This window comes from Lontra canadensis, unplaced genomic scaffold, assembly GCF_010015895.1.
Source record: "Lontra canadensis isolate GAN:19392208 unplaced genomic scaffold, GSC_riverotter_1.0 scaffold1, whole genome shotgun sequence".
NCBI classification, from domain to species: domain Eukaryota; kingdom Metazoa; phylum Chordata; class Mammalia; order Carnivora; family Mustelidae; genus Lontra; species Lontra canadensis.
In genome coordinates, this window is record NW_022630995.1 from 23994360 (window position 1) to 24011351 (window position 16992).

Genomic DNA, 16992 nt, shown 5'->3' on the forward strand with positions numbered 1-16992 from the left:
TTTCCCTAGACATGAGGCTACAGATAGAACTTAAATCTGGCTTCTTTCTCTTAGAAGCCAAGCAGGGTGTATGATGCTGGGACTCAGTCTAGAAGAGTATGGAGAAGCCATCTAGACCTCATGTAACTGGGCCCATGCCAAGTGGGGCCCTCTCTGTCTCGTCCTTCTCTCTCACAAAATGGTGGCCAGTGGGCTGGAAACCCAAAGGATTGGGGTACTCAGTTGGAGAAGAAAGGGTGTGGCCTGGAATTTGTCCTCCATTTCTTCATTTGGAAAATGAAAGGGTTTCACTAATTGTTCACTGAGAGCCCTCTAACCCTAAGCTTAAAAAAATCATTGAGAAAAAGGTTCTCAGTCTTTTTAATACTTACGAGGTTATTATTACAAGTGAGTTTTCATTTACTCTGGTATTTGTCTCTAGGAGAGAAGCCATGTCTTATCTTATCTGACCAGAGTTAAGTGATCATGTTGAAACACCCATTAATGTCCTCGTGTTTATTTGTACCAGTTGCATGGAAATAAATACCACCAATTTACGTAAAACCGTCTTTCTCTCGATGTTCCTGTCACCTCTCATTCATATTCTTGAAGGGAAAAGAGCATCCTCGCAGACCTGTTTTAATGTGTTTACAGCACTTTCTCAGCTTGAAAGTGAGAGAAGTGAATATATTTCTGATATTTTTAGTTGTCTGTTGTAGATTATAATTTGACCTTTGGCCTTTGTCCCAGGACAAAGCCTGGAGAGAAAAGATTCAATGACCCTGAATATTGTTGTTTTATTTTTAGAGTTCTTGATATGAAACTATTGTTTATCCCTCTGGGTACATGAAAAAAAAAAAACAGTTTAAAACAGCAAACTTAGAAAAGTCCTCTTTTGCTCTTTGCCATCTCTGCCAAATGCACCTCCCTTCTGCCTCCTGGATTTGCTGGTCCAATTTGACTAAGATGGAAAAACCAACATTTTTTGGCTAAGGGGTATGATGAAAGCTAATAATACGAGGATTCAGCAAATTTACAGAAGATACAGGCATTTTTCTCTCCGCTTTTATTTCCAGAAGTTTAACTCCCAAGTATTAAAATGAAGCTTACTCTAACAAACTTAGAAACAAATAGTTTCTGGGGGCAATACTGATCTCTGTCCTCCTGCATCTTCTGACAGTTTCGGAGGATCTGTACAAGAACTTCCTGACCTTGGAGCATCTCATCTGTTACAGCTTCCAAGTGGCTAAGGGCATGGAGTTTTTGGCATCACGGAAGGTAAGACAGCTCAGAGGGGACCCTAAGTATCTCTTTGGATCACAGATGTGGAAGTAAGATGTCCAGTACCAGCCACCGGTGTTTGTTTGGAACTGTAATTCGTTCCCTACTGCTGGGACTACTTGAAGAGTTCTGTTGGAAAGGCCCCATTCCTGCTAATTTAAGGAGGTGTAAGGATTTCATGAAATTAATTAATTCATGTGGTAAATATTTAATGACCATCTATTAAATGCAGGCAGTGCTAAGGATACTATGTGAACGGACAGGCAAAGCTCTCCACCATCATGGAGTTTACATCCTACTGGGCGGAACAGGCAGTGGACAATATAAACAAGTCAACTACGTAGTAGGTAGGATGGGAATAAGCCCTATGGGGAAAAATAAGCAGGAAAGGGTTAGGGTTAGAGAGTATACAGGAATGGTATGTTTGTGTGTGCATGCACTTCTGTGTTCGTGTACACCGATTTTAAACAGAATGGACCAGGAAGGCTTTGTAAGAATGTGACATCTGAGCAGCGACCTGGGAAAGGTGAGGGACTGAGACTTGCAGATATCTTGGTGTGAGAGAGTCTATTTTTAATTTATTTTACATTCATCCCCATCCATCAAAAAGTATTTGTTAGTGGTATAATTAGAAAGCAGGAAGGACAGGCTTCAGATGAGAGCGATTATAAAAGCTAAAATTAGAAAAGTAGGCCAAACAAAGGCTGTGGTGGGGACGTGACAAGTTACAAATATTCCAGAGTCTGTAAACACCACGGTGGGAGCTGGGTCGGTTGAAGTCACCTCTCTGGGAAGGACAGGACAGGTGGTTTTATATTAAACAAGGAAAATTCAAATTAACTTTCAGGAAAAATGATCAGTTGGCAGAATGCATTGGTTGCAGCCTCCTGGAGGGGAGGAAAGACTTACTGTTTTTGTTTTTCTAAATTAGAGTGAAATCTCTAACCCATTTCTTTTTCTGAAGCTTAAAGCTCGTCATAGCTTTCAGAACCTCAGGATCTCGAAAGTTTCTGTCTGAGAGCTCTTGTCTCCTTTCTCCCAAGGGGAAAGGAGAGCAGTGTGGTCTTAGGGGATTTTCCCACAGAGAAAGGCCCTTTGCCTTTCTTGGAGATTCTGATCTTATTTTATTATTATTTTTAAAGACCAGAGCCTGCGTTGAGTCAGGGTATCTTTCGACCGGGATGGGAATGGGGTGGGGACCGTTAACTTCCCTTGCATCTACCAGCTGGTTTCTTGAAAACCTGTTTGTTGGTCTGAAAAAAGAAGCTTTGGTTGGGGGAAAAGTAGAGAGGACTTTCTGGTTTTTGGAATCTCCTGTCTTGCGCAGTCTTGCTTGGCCGAAGACTTTTGAATATGCCTCTTTCAGAGGGAAGTGCTACCTGGAGACAAGCATGTGGGGTGGTCGGCTATGCCTGGCTCCTGTGATCACTCCTGTGCTGGCTTCAGAATTCTCCTCTGAGCCTTTCCTTCATTTACAAATATTCCCCAGGACTCTTGTTCCCCAACAAATCTACCAGGTGAAGCTATAGCTGCTCAGTAGTAAGAGGTTAGATGAGGACGGGGATATCAAGAAGAGAGACACTGAGGACCAGAAAAGAGTGGGGAGAAAGCAGGACGAATTTGGTTTTCCTTTTTTAGTGCACCAGAGAATCAACTTGACCCGTGAGAAGCTGAAATCTCTTTCATAGACCTTTGCGATAATCTAACACTTTGAAACAGGATGAACCCCACAGGGGATGGTTTATCAGAGCCGGTCAGTTTCAGTTCCGTATGGAACTGAGAAACCAACAAAGGGCACCAAATAAAGGAGAACCCCTTGTTCCTGATTTCTGAGCATTCATTCTGAGTAGGAGGGCGTTCTAGGGCCTCCTTAGAATAACAGGTTTTAACTGTATATGGTGCCAAGCAAAAGGGAGATGTGGATGTGACCAGAAACACATTCATAATTGTGTCCAAGAGAAGTCTATTTATGACTCCATCATCATACTATAACTTAATTATTTAACTCTGAAGTCTGGGACTTTTTATGCGATAAGCAGATGTGTGCCTCCACAAAAGTCAGACTTCTTTCTTGAAGGGTTGATGAAAGAGATTAGCCCAGTGCTTGTTAATCAGTTGGTTTTCTGAAGTGGGGCTATTTTGAGCATGAGATCACAACAGGTGCAGAAGACATCAGCTGTGCTGAGACCTAACGCACACACGATTCTTTTTGCAGTGTATCCACAGGGACCTGGCTGCACGCAACATCCTCTTGTCGGAGAAGAACGTGGTTAAAATCTGTGACTTTGGCTTGGCCCGGGATATTTATAAAGACCCAGATTATGTCAGAAAAGGAGATGTAAGTTTCAAAGATGAACCCAGTGCTCTGTTAAATTGCAGGATCCAAATTCATCTTTGCAAGCTTCAGGACCTGCGTTGGGACCAAAGGAAGTTTTCTCTTCAGATGTGTGCTAAGCTGGGTTCTGATTCCTTGTCTTCTACCCTCTTAGGCTCGCCTCCCTTTGAAATGGATGGCCCCAGAAACAATTTTTGACAGAGTGTACACAATTCAGAGTGATGTATGGTCTTTTGGTGTCTTGCTCTGGGAAATATTTTCGCTAGGTAAGTCACTTGTTTTTTGTCCCTCCATCCATACTCCCAAGAAAATGATACAAGTCAGTGGCCCCAGTGCACCTTTTCCTCTCCTGCATTCCACCTTTATCTGGTGAAGGTTACTTGGAAGCTTTGGATAGTTAAAAAAATATATGTGTGTGTGTGTGTGTGTGTGTTTGTGTGTATACATATATATATATATGTATGTATATATTTGGGATGATGTTCAAGAATCAGGGTTTTTTCTGTAAGTGACTCTTAATCTCACAAAACAAACTGAGGGTTGCTGGGGGGAGGGGGGTTGGGAGAAAGGGGGTGGGGTTATGGACATTGGGGAGGGTATGTGCTATGGTGAGTGCTGTGAAGTGTGTAAACCTGGCGATTCACAGACCTGTACCCTGGGGATAAAAATATATTATATGTTTATAAAAAATAATAAAAAAAATTAAAAAAAAGAATCAGGGTTTTTTATAAGAAAAAATAAAATCATATAATGTCCCATTCCTGTTTTATTCTAGGTGCTTCTCCATATCCTGGAGTAAAGATCGATGAGGAATTTTGTAGGCGATTGAAAGAAGGCACTCGAATGAGGGCCCCTGATTATGCCACACCAGAAATGTAAGACTTCGAAAATATCTTTCTATCCTTTCTTCGTGCATTAAAACTTCCCTTGCCCAGAAGACTTTTCATGATACAGACCTCTTTCATGGCCCTGTGTCCTTCTTCTCTCTGGAAGTCTTCCTTGATAATCTCAAGCACTTGAAACAACAGCACTTTATTTATACCTGCCAGTTAGTTTTTATCAGAAGTCAATTTATAACATTTCCTATACATACTTGATGCTCCAAGTATAGCGTTATGTGTTTTATATGGTGTTATATTACTATTTAGTGTCTGGGCTCATGGTGGAGTTTTCATAAATGTTTACTCATTCAAGTGCTTATTCTCAGCACCAGATGAAGAAGAAGGAGACAGTTAATGACATTAGTGTTTTGCTTCTCTAGATACCAGACCATGCTTGACTGCTGGCATGGGGAGCCCAATCAGAGACCCACGTTTTCTGAGCTGGTGGAACACTTGGGAAATCTGTTACAAGCTAATGCTCAGCAGGTTTGTGACCTCCATCCAAGAAGTGTGTCCAAGAGCTTCTCTCCTCCCTAGATGTTCTCATGGCCACCATATTCTTGCAGATCTGAGCAATAATGCTTTTTTTATAAAAGCTGTAACTCCCCTTTTAGACAGATGAGATCCTAACCACTCATTCCTCCTGATGTATCTTTTTGTTGTCTTCAGATGCTCTTCTAAAGTAAAATCAACTAGTCACTTAATTAATAAAAATTAGCTGATCCACAGACTATCAACAATGGACAGAATTTCAAGGAATTTTTAGTACACTGCACAGGCAGCACGATATCTGAAGCCCTCAAAATAGATGGCTTTTCCTCAGTGAAATCCCAGACTCCCAGAACTTCCACTGGAGGATTTTAGAATTGTAATCTTTACCATAACGAAGTTATTTAATCTCCAGTCAGTGGCCTCTTACTACCATGAATGGAAGCCAATTTCCTCCTGCTTTTCTTTTGAACAAGTGGGGGACAATGGGTCAAATCTGTTTTTATCAGTAAGCTTTTCAAATGTTTAAAGGTATCACATTGCCCTTTCTTTCTTTCTCTTGATGAAATAATGTTAAATTGTGCAACCTTTTCTCAGAAGACCCATTTTCCTGCACATTTATTGCTTTTCTCTAGACTGTCATCAGATTTTTCCATTGCCTTGAAATGTAGAGGCTAAAATTGGATGACATGCCTTTTAAAAGACCTGGCTCCTGTAGGTAGGGCTTTGTGAAGAAATGATGTCTGAGCCCTCCGTGTTCTGTTGCCATATCTCTGGCCACAGCCTGCTTTGTCTTCCTCCTGACCATAGTTGTTGGCGGTCCCCTTACGCCTCTTGTTTTTATATTAACTCTTTTAACATAGTTTCATATATACACATCCCTTTCAAGTGTCCTTTTGTTTTTGACAAACCATGTTTAATGTTGTCTTTAAGTTCTGCGCTCAGATATGAAAGCGACAGACCTCATCACCAAGGAGCCCCTATGGCCTTTGTTTCTCATGAAAAGGTTCTTGAGGGGCAGGAGCCATAACAATAGCACTCTGTGTTTGTTGTTTCAGGATGGCAAAGACTACATTGTTCTCCCGATATCAGAGACTTTGAGCATGGAAGAGGATTCTGGACTCTCTCTGCCTACCTCACCTGTTTCCTGTATGGAGGAAGAGGAAGTGTGTGACCCCAAATTCCATTATGACAACACAGCAGGAATCAGGTACTGTATATGGTCAACATCCCCCTGGGGGGAAGGATGGGGGCACTTCAAGGTCATTTGGGGAGGGGATGGAAGGAAGATTGCCTCTCACCTCCACATTTAACCTTAGCCCTGAGACTGCTATCAGGGGAAGTGCTCCTTGAAGAGGGCCGGGTAGGTGAGTTGCTCCCCATCTGCGGTCCACATTGCTGCCATAGCTGTTCCTTTCAAATTCTAAGCCCTGCAGCTGCAAATAGCTGGAATGCCACAGTATGTTAATCTCCAGAAAAAGAGACCAATTTTATATAGACATCTGTATTTAAATTATCCCCATGTACTCTTTTATTAATATGAATTAAATGGCTTAGGAAGGATTCTGGAAGGAAGGGTTTTATGCATATATGAGGACACACTTACGCCTCTCTGGCTAGGATGCAGGGTGCGATGGGGATGTGTCCCGAATTGGACTGGACAGCACATCTTCAGAAGACTCTCCCTAGTCTGATTTTCAGCATTTTATTTGCATAATGGGAATGCTGGACTTATTTAAAACACATGCACTGCTGTCCTCTCCTGATCTGTAAAGGGGTTCTGAAGGCAGCTTTCTTTTTTCTCTCTTCCAACACCTGTGTCTGAGGAAAGAGTTGATATAGTGTCTACACTATGATATTAAAATTGCCTTTTACGAAGTCTGGGACTTCTTTGTTTCCCACCCACCCCTCCCCATTGGGTGTTTTCCTCCTGTAACTGGCTCCCCTGATCACAGGGTCCAGCCTGCACTAGTGAGAGTGCTGTGGCTGCAGGAGGGGCACGGAGCTCTAGGCTAGCCAGGCCGCCTGGTCAAGGGCGAGGAGGCCCCGTGGACAGTTTGTTCTGTGGAATCATGTAGGATGGCAGGAACATTGCCAGAGTGGGTAAAAGCCAACACGTGAGCCGCTGGTTACATTTGTGTCGGGAGTTTTCAGCGTTTTTTCGAAGAACTTTTCCTTCCGTTATCAGATTTTGCCTACATGATAACTCGTAGAGTTACACAAGGGAGAAACTATTATCTTTCTTGATGAAGATGTTGCATGTGAGGCTCAGAGCAACCCCCTGGTGGGCATAAACAATTGTGGTTAAAGATCCAGATTTTAGAGTCAGATAGAACTGGTTGGACAACTAAGTCTGCCTCTTAGTGACCTGACGCTCCTCTTCGCTGTGACCCAGGTGAAGGCGCTGGTGTTCAAAAATGATTATTTTGAGAATTACATGGTGTAACATACTTCTATGTGCCTGGCACTTAGAGAGCACTTGATAGGTGATAGTTATTCATCAAGCTGCTGAAAATCACATCTCTAGGATGAATCCAGGTCCTCCAGTCTTTCTCTTTGTCCCGTTTTCTGCCCCGAGAAGGAGGTACCCTCAAGAGAAAGGTGAATGAACTGAAAGCCAATAGTTCCACTCTCATGTTTAAAAACCTCTAGTGCAAGCTCCACTGGCCTTCTCATGTGTTAATTATTTCTTTATCAGAAAGCCATTTGATCATGAACTCTGTTGCGTGGGTTTTGTGTGACCAGGTGGAGTGAGGACCCGAGCGGCAGTCTTTTGGCTCACTTGGATGCTTTGCATATGGTGCCGAGAGTCGATGAAGTCATGCTTGTGTAATGGGAGTGCCAAATGCAATGCTGGATCTAAATCAGGGCTGCTAACATTTATCCCCAGAAGCATGGACAAATGTGACACAAGGCCTGGCTCCTATTTTCTGTCTGTGATTTTCGAATGGGTCTTTCCAGTCCAGTTTCTCTTTTATCCAGCCATAATTTGAAAAATAAAATGGAAATTGGAATCTTTTGTCGGCAGCCCCCTCTTAACCCCTGCGACCCTTTCTCCTTTTGTAAAAACAAGACTCCACAGTCACATTTTAATCATCTGGGTTAAAAGAAACGCAGCATTGAGGTATCTGCACCTGGCACACCTCGTTTTGAGGCCCTCTTTTGGTTCTGCTTCCCTGGGGAGACCAGAGATGAGGCTGGGGTACTTCTCAGTGGACTTGTTCTGTTCTTTTTCCCATTTCCGGTTTAGGTAGAAAAGCTGAGGATTCTTTCTCATTTGCTTCCTCTTGATAGTTTTCAATCCCATCGCATTATACATGGAGCTGAATAGAGACATCACTGTGGGTACCTCATCATTTGCTGTCCCTTCAAATTAATTAAAAATATTTGTTCAACATTTATTTAGCAAAGAGGCTGAGAGGTGTGTGGGGAAAGGGTGAACAGGACAGATCACTAATGTCTAGACTTCGCTGTATCTCTAATTTCCCCTGTGGATCAGCTCTGGCCCCAAGTTTGCATGCTTTCTGGAAGAAAACATATTAATTGGACTCATCTTTCTTTGAGGGCAGTTTGGGGACCATCTGTGGTTGCTCCGTCATTTCCCCCTGGGAGTCTCACCTCCCACTCCAAGCAGCTTATCAAAGATTTCTTTTCTCTCCCAGAGAAAGGTTTTGGCACATACCATTTTTCTTCATTTTGGTTAATTGCTGGTGATGATTAAGTGCTCCTTGTGGATTGATGTCTGGGACAGCCTCCTGGCTAGACGTTCCTGAATTTGGCTGTGATCTCAGACTGCTTGCAGTGAAACCATCCTTTCTCCACCTCTGTCTGTCTTCTCCCCTGCGCTGGTCCCACCACACGGTCAGTGCCTGCGTGGGAGAGAGCAGTGCTGTGCACGTAGTAGGTGCTTCGTAAAGACTTGAACTGTCATATCCATTGTTCTCTTCTAGTTTTTCCTTCCTGTTGCTTTTCCAAGGGAGTCAGTGTAGAGTAGGGTAGCAAAACAAAACAAGACAATGGGCTTTAGAATCTGAAGGCCAATTTCGAATCCCAGTCCTAGCCATTTCCTCCCTAAGTCTTAGCTTCCTCAACTGTTTTTTTCTAAGGCAACTGTATTATGGCCCAAACTCACCCCCCTCTCGTTGATTCTATATGCCACATATCTCTGGAGTCTTATCTACTTTCCCAAACCCTGTGGGTACCCTCTCACCTGTGCAGGCTGCCCTTCTTTCTTCTAGAGACATGGAAAAGAGCCCCTAAATTGTTCTCACTACCTGTTTTCACCTTCCTCTACCAGAGTCAGCTTTCTAAAGGGCACATCTGACTTTGTCAGTCTCATGCTTCAAATTCTTCAATGGATACTCATAACTCAAACAGTCTAGTTATGTGATTTTGGACAAGTTCCTTAACCTTTCTATGCCTCGGTTTCCTCTTCTGAAGCTGGGATACTGATACCCACCCCTAACAGATACCATTTATGAAGACGCTATGAGACAGCAGTTGGGGACCATTTAGCACAGTGCCTGGAATGTGGGAGATTCTCAGTAAAGGATTCCCGAGTGAGTAAATCAATGAATGATTAACTGTGGTATCAGTAGTTTTTAGCAACAGCCACTTTCAGGGATTGGACTCAGGAGAAGTGGGCTTTCCTCTGTCTCCATATATATTATGTCCTCTTTTTTTGTGGAATTTCCTGAATGAGGATGTCACTAGTGAACCTCATTCTCTCCTTTCTGTAAGGGGAGGAACCAGCCTCCTGGTTCCAGGGGAGGGAGGCTCAATTTCCATTCTCCTTGTTTGGCTCTAGTGTGTCCTCATTCCACTTGGTCACAGAAAACACAGGAATATGTAATATATCCAGAAGCCTGCCAAGGGGAGGAATTATGCTGGGATAAGTGTGGAGAGTGCATTTCCTGTCTCTTGTTGTAAAAAGGACTTCCCTTCTTTCCATTGGACTGTTGGTGCTTTTTACAGAATCAGACTCACCCAAAGCCACATAGCAGGGAAGGAGCACCCCCAGGAAACAGATGATATGTTATCTGATAAGTCCTATTCTTTGAACCCCTAAAGGAAACTGGTACCCTTTGGAACTCAAAGGAGGAAAACAGGCTTTGGCTGATAGAGCATCATTCTTTCTAGGAACACTTGCCACCCACCTCATTCATCCTTCAGATATCTCTGTGAGTGAGGGAGGGAAAGTTATTGTCAACACATTTTAAAGACGTGGCAGTAGAGGCATGGAAATATTCATGTCTTTCCCAAGTTTGTGTGGTCAGTAGTAGACTTTGAAATAGATGAAACATCTCATGACTCTTGAACCACTGCCTTTTCCCAAGACCAGCCATTCTGTGGGCTGAAAATAGGGGATTGTGAGACTCAGCAGCCCCCTCCCCACCCAACACACACACACTAAGCCTCCATCACATGCAGAAAGAAGAGGTTGTCTCCAGATCCTGGTGGGTTCCGTGTCTTTTACGGAACCCGGGTGAGATCTGTAGGTGTTTCCTCTGCCCATCTTTCACTGAATGGCTGTTTTGTGGGCATTGTCTAGAAAAACTTTTCTGGAGGTAGCCAGAAAGATGTTCAATGCTCTGTAATATGTCGAGAGCCCAGTGGAGGAATCTCAGGCAATCAGGAAACCGTGCAGAAGGTGGTTGATCACTTAGTTTGCTGTTGTTGTCTGTAGTCCAGCCCCGGCCCTCAGAAGTAGGATTCAAAGGAACAGGAGCTCATCTAGGCCCCTCACTTAGATTATACTTTTAAATAGGCCCTCACAGGAAATGAAGCCTTTACTGTGTGCTAGCAGAGAAAGATTTTTATTTTGTTTTGTTTTTCTTTTTCCAAAGGATGTTTTGAAGGTTGCTATTAAACTTGTGGTTGAAAGATAATGAACTTAGGTATCACTTTTGGTCTCTGCAGCCAAATATACCACCACCCAAATATAAATATTGGTTCTTTTGCAGCCAGTATCTGCAGAACAGTAAGCGAAAGAGCCGGCCTGTGAGTGTAAAAACATTTGAAGATATCCCGTTGGAAGAACCAGAAGTAAAAGTAATCCCAGATGTAAGTACATCTTTTAAAAATAGTCTTAAAAATAACACAAAGGATGAAATATTAGCTAGATAAATATTAGCCTAAGCATTAGAGTCTTGGAGCCTCATTATAAAGGTATGTGTCTTAGGGTCATTATGGAGATGAAACTGATCAGTACCCCCCACCATTGGATTTTCCATAAGGACAGCCCCTAGTCCAAGGTTCTAGATAGCCTAGGCTCATGCCCAGTTCCACTCAAGTGTAAATAGTATCACTGTGAAAAGTGGGATGGCATTAGGTCTCCTCAGCTTCTGCTTCTTGAATTCTTTTCTTCCAGGCCTGAGTTTACTACTAGGAAGCGGTTGTTTCTTCTTGTAGCTGGTCCATTTTCTGGCTATGATATCTTTACCTCCCCCTGGGGAACACTGGAGCATATTGTCTGATAAAGTTAAGAAATGAGTTAAGAAATGAGTTAAGAAATCGATTTAATTAAGTAGTTGGTCAGTGTGCACACTCAATCAACTGTACCATCTCCTTGTCTCTTAAAAAGGACAACCAGACGGACAGTGGTATGGTCCTTGCATCAGAAGAGCTGAAAACCTTGGAAGACAGAACCAAATTAGCTCCATCTTTTAGGTAAGGCTCAGTCAAATAGAAAAGACAAATCTCAACAGGAATTTTTAGAAGGAACTTAGGACTTTCAATGTAGATGCAGTTTTCCCTTTTTGTGTCTTTGTTGGTTAGGCAAATTTGCATCAACTCAACTAATAAAGAACTGAAACTAATCAAACAAATAATTACATGCCACATTTGAAAAAGAATCTGAAATTAATTAGGGGATTTGGTCAGTTTTTATAGAGAATTTATGAATACCGGGGAATTTTTATATTTATGTAGTACCAGCTAAGTAACAAAGGTCATTGGAGGTAATCCCTTAAATTGAGATGATTAAAATCTTTGTGGACTCTGAAGAATTTTCAAACCTGTACCTAAATGAGTGCATCTGTCTTTAGAAGTGTGATGCATAAATAAGCCAATATCTATTTGTTTGAGATACTTAAACATTATTGGCTGAATTATTTGGCTTATTATTATCATTGGCTTAATTGTGGAAAAAATATTAAATTTGGTTTTTAATATGATTTCCCCCATGTGGTTCTGTAGGAATTTATAGTTGTTTTTGAATAGATGTACCTGTTTTTAACCTACTACATAAATGAAAATCTCTATAAAAATGCTAAGATAAAGAGCAGTAATTTATTTGCTAGTGAACTCACTCTAGGTGAGAACTGAAGATTTTGATGTACTTATAACCTAAACATTATATAAAATGGGAACACCCATGGGTTATTGAGGGACGTTCACATAAAGAAAAGGTGAATTAAAATGAGCCATTGTGCAATTGTATTATTTGCTTTAGGCCCAGGGTGAGAACTTGTTAGAGCCAATGACATGTTTCATTCATTGATTTAAAATATATTTATTGAGCAGTGGCTATGTGCCCGGTACCATGCCATTGTTTGAGATACTAAACTCAATTTCTTGAGGTTGAATTTAAAGAAAAATTGTATTTCTAGTTATTTGAAATATCTTTTAAACCATAAATGAACACAGAGTTAATGAAATCCTTTTTGTAGTTTTTAACACGAATAATTTGGTAAAACATGTATTAAGGGGAAAACCCCACACCTCAGAATGGCTTGAGAAAAATGTAAATCCTGATGTTTTTAGATCAGCACAGCCTACACTTTTAGGCTTTGACATGATTATGGTCTGTCACGATTCCATGCCGTTGAAAACATTCTCTAGTTGCTGCTGAGTGACCCAGGCTGTCAGTCCTTCCAAAGAATGTGGTTTTGATGAGTAAAAAGCAGTTTTTGACAGTCTGGCTTGATTGCACACACATGCTTCAAGTTATTGAAGTTTAAATTTGCTCAAGAACTTTATTAACACTTTACATAGGCCTTGTAATCCTTAATCAACACTGCGAGGAAAGCAGAAATCGACTCTCAGAACATCCCAATTTCCTTTTACATGGTCAAAGAGTCCCCTTGGCTCCTATCATTGTATACAAACCTATCAATCTTCAACGCCATAAAAATGCTCCATTGGTTGGAGCCTTTGCATCACTCAGGAGAACTGCCTTTCATCTCGTCACAGGTTTGAAAGACTTGGACCTGAATAAGAGGACTTATCTGAAACTACTAGCTCATGCTAGTACCTGAAAATAGACATTGTCTGAGTAAACCTGATACGTTGATTAACAAGTGGGGGAGATAGGGGCTGGTGTCTCCAGGGAGATTACAGCCCACACGGGGTCGGGAACAAGGTTAGGGTAAAACGGGAAAGAACTGTCTTCTTTCCACCAACTCATTCGGTTGTCATTTCTTCCACAGTGGACTGATGCCCAGCAAAAGCAAGGAGTCTGTGGCATCCGAAGGCTCTAACCAAACAAGTGGCTACCAGTCTGGGTATCACTCCGATGACACAGACACCACTGTGTACTCCAGCGAGGAAGCTGAACTGTTAAAGCTGGTGGAGATTGGACCACCAGCTAGCAGTACGGCCCAGATTCTCCAGCCTGACTCTGGGCCCACATTGAGCTCTCCTCCTGTTTAAAAGGAGGCACCCACGTCCCCCACTCCTGGAAATCACATGAGAGGTGCTGCTCAGATTGTCAAGTGTTGTTCTTTCCATCACTAGGAAGTAGCCACATTTGATTTTCATTTCAAAAAAAAAAAAGGACCTCAGACTGCAGGGAGCCAGTCCAGTAGGCATTTCCTGAGAAGATGTTTGTGACTCAAGAATGTGTTTGTGTTTTCTCCCGGTGTTGACCTTCTGTTTATGCATTTAGAAAGCATGTATGATGCCCCTTACTGTGGGTCTCCCCATGGGTTCTAACAAAAGAAGTTCAAGGAATGGCTGCATCCTCTGTGAAGTGGCAGCACCTGGGGAGTTGACACCTCTCTGTAAAACCAGAAGATAAACCAAGCAGTGCAAGTGCTTTAGGTGTTGAAGATGGGAAAGACCTTTAGGGCTGAGTCCATCCAAGAAGCTTTGTTCAGGATACGGGTTCTGAGCCAAGTCGTACGTGTGGGGTTTGGATTGACAGAAAGGAAGATGTCGGTTTGCTTTGAGAGTGTCCTGGAGCCTGCAGATGCATTGTGTTGGCTCTGGTGGAGGTGGGCCTGGGGTCTGTTAGGAAAGGTAAAGGCTTCAGATGAGGTTACTGGTTTAGAAGATTTCGTGCTCTTCCCAGTTGGGCTAAATGAGAGCTCCTTGAGCTGTTTCCGACTCCTGATGAGAGTTCCTTCCGGACTCTTACGTGTCTCTTGGCCAAGCCCCAGGAAGGAAATGATGCAGCTCTGGCTCCTTGTCTCCCAGGCCGATCCTTTATTCAGAACACCATAAAGAATGGACATTCAGACAGAGACTCCCTGTCGTGTTGAAGAGTTCTGACTGCATAAACCAGCTTCTGGTTTCTTCTGGATGAATACCCACATATCTGTCCCGATGTGATATATGTCTGAGCCTGAATGCAGTAGGTTCCGTATCAAGCTGTGGTGTCAAAGTTTCAGAAAGGATTTTACTCTTTTGTTCCTTCTCCCCTCCCTGAGCTCGGCCCCTTTCACCCCAATCAGTCAGTATTTTAGCAATTTGGCCTCTGCACTCTAGTAAGAACTGATTTGGTTTGTTCACTCTCTGAATGACTGACTATTAGCCAGATTTCAAAATTATTTTATAGCCAAAGTTTTAACAACATCTATTGTATTATTTAGAATTTTAACATGTCAAGCTATTTCTACTGGTTTCTGCCCTTGTATTTTTCATTTGGTACCATAGTGTGAGATGCTGGGAACCATGACTGTAAAACATGCTATGGCACATATATTTATAGTCTGTTTATGTAGAAACAAATGTAATATATTAAAACCTTATATTATATATGATGAACTTTGTACTATTCACATTTTATACCAGTATTATGTAGCATAACAAAGGCCATAATGCTTTCAGCAATTGATGCCATTTTATTAAAAAAAAAAATTGAAAAAACTTAAATGAGTCCCTTTGCAAGTTTGCATTTCTGTTCTTAACATTTCTCTCACTCCTAAAGTGGAGGAGGGGGAATCAGACAAATTGCCATGTGGTTTTTCATTCTTAATTGTTTCCTTCTTCTTATAAAGGATATTTTTATAAGGTAGTTTATACTTTTTAAACCAGTACATGTATGCTTAGTAAAAAAAAAAAAAAATACAATGCTATAATATTGCATGACTATTTTGAGACAAAGTACTTCTGGGTTGAGGTGTAGTTGCTTCTCCCCTTCTTTTTTGCTACACAAATAATTCATGCATGTGTGAACTCTCATTATATTCTGAGCACTTTTGAGATTCTTAAAACGTGGACGGAGAGATAAAAGTACTCTAACAGTATTTGTGCCTGTTACTATTGCCAACCATGAAAATCAGAGGGTGAGAGATCCCCAGACAGGGGGCCAGACCCAGGCACCCCAGGGAAGTGTGAAGCGTACTTGTAGTTCTCAATGAGGACTCTATACTTACAGCGTCAGAGGTCAGACCCAACATTGCCATTTTGAGTGATTACTTTTACCTGAATTCAGTGATTACTAAAAATCATTGGCACCCATGAGTGGCCCTAATCTTTGTGGCATTTTTTTATACAAGTGTTGCAATATTTATACAGTCAAATATACATTTAAAAAAAAAGTTTTTATTTACTTATTTATTTTAGAGCTTGTGAGTGGGGGAGAGGAAGGGAGGGAGAGAGAGAATCTCCATGCTGAGTGCGGAGTCCAAAATGGGGTCTGATCCCATGACCCCAAGATCATGACCTGAGCCAAAATCAAGAGTCAGATGCTCAACTAACTAAGCCACCCCAGTACCCCTCAAATGTACCTATCATTTTTGATGGCTTATGGGTTTTTCAATCTTGGTGCAGAAGGTTGTCTCGGTTCTAAAATAAGTTCTAAATGTTCTTCTTATACTACAATGAAATCTATATGGAATGAGGTAGGAATCTGGCTTCGTTTTCTTCAACCAGTTGTCGATCACAGCAGTACTCTTGATTAAATATACCTCTTTGCCTCCATGGCTGGGGAAATGCGCATTGCACTATTTTCAAGCCCTATCATCTCATTGAGCCATTCTGTACAATTTTATGGTGGAGAGGAGGGTTGCCATGAGCGTGTGTGATTCCTGGGACAGTGATTACAGATGTGGGCTATTGGCCAGGATTAGTGGGTTAGGGTCTCTGACAGACGTTACACTATCTGTCAGGCCTGAACTTGTCTTTTCCTGTTATGATGATGGCATCCAGTAAATGAATGGAAGAAGAGACCAGGACACCCTCATAGAAAAACAGAATTTTCTTCAGTTTAGGAAAAAGAGATTTTGTTTCTCATAAGCGCCCCTTGGCGCTGTCTCCGATGCTGAGAATTTGGATTCAGCTGAAACTTCACACTTTATAAAGAAATGCTTTCAGCACCTCAGGCAGAATGATTAGGAGGTGAGGTTTGGCTCTCTCCTTCCTCTCTCTTCTGTCTTCCATGCTCCTTGTTCTTAGCTCCTTTTCTCTCTTCATTTGCCCTTGAATTGAAGAGAACTTTGTGGCTTTTGAAAGCGCTTCCTGCATGCTCTTATTTTCAGAGCCTTAACTGGAGACATTTGGTTTGTTTTAGGTGTGGCCACCCCCTCCCCCTGGCTCCTGGCCTCCCTCCTTCTCTCCCTTTACTTGCTTTGTTCTTCTGCCTCCTTTCAAACTGCTCTGGCCCTTCACCTTCCATTACTCTATACCACTAACTTTCCTCTGTCCCGCACCCTCTGACCCTGCCCACTGCAGCCTTCCTCCTCCATCATCACAGGACAGAGAGAGCTGTGGGGGGGATTTAAGCTCATTACCCCACTAAGTTTTCTTAACAGGGCACATTCTTTTGTCCTCTTCAATGAAAGAAAAGTAGAAAAGTGAAAATCT

At 42.1% G+C, this 16992-nt stretch overlaps 1 protein-coding gene across 1 annotated transcript in view; it reads left to right on the forward strand.

Moving 5' to 3' along the window:
* Positions 1–15060, forward strand: part of KDR (kinase insert domain receptor) — a 44410-nt gene extending 29350 nt beyond the window's left edge. The window contains exons 22-30 of the mRNA XM_032851419.1: positions 1160–1257; positions 3476–3598; positions 3750–3861; positions 4371–4470; positions 4857–4962; positions 6024–6175; positions 10929–11028; positions 11549–11634; positions 13395–15060. Of these exons, the coding sequence (XP_032707310.1) occupies positions 1160–1257; positions 3476–3598; positions 3750–3861; positions 4371–4470; positions 4857–4962; positions 6024–6175; positions 10929–11028; positions 11549–11634; positions 13395–13617 (1100 nt within the window). The 3' untranslated portion in view covers positions 13618–15060. The remainder of the gene's footprint in view (positions 1–1159; positions 1258–3475; positions 3599–3749; positions 3862–4370; positions 4471–4856; positions 4963–6023; positions 6176–10928; positions 11029–11548; positions 11635–13394) is intronic.
* The last annotated feature ends 1932 nt before the right edge of the window (positions 15061–16992 follow it).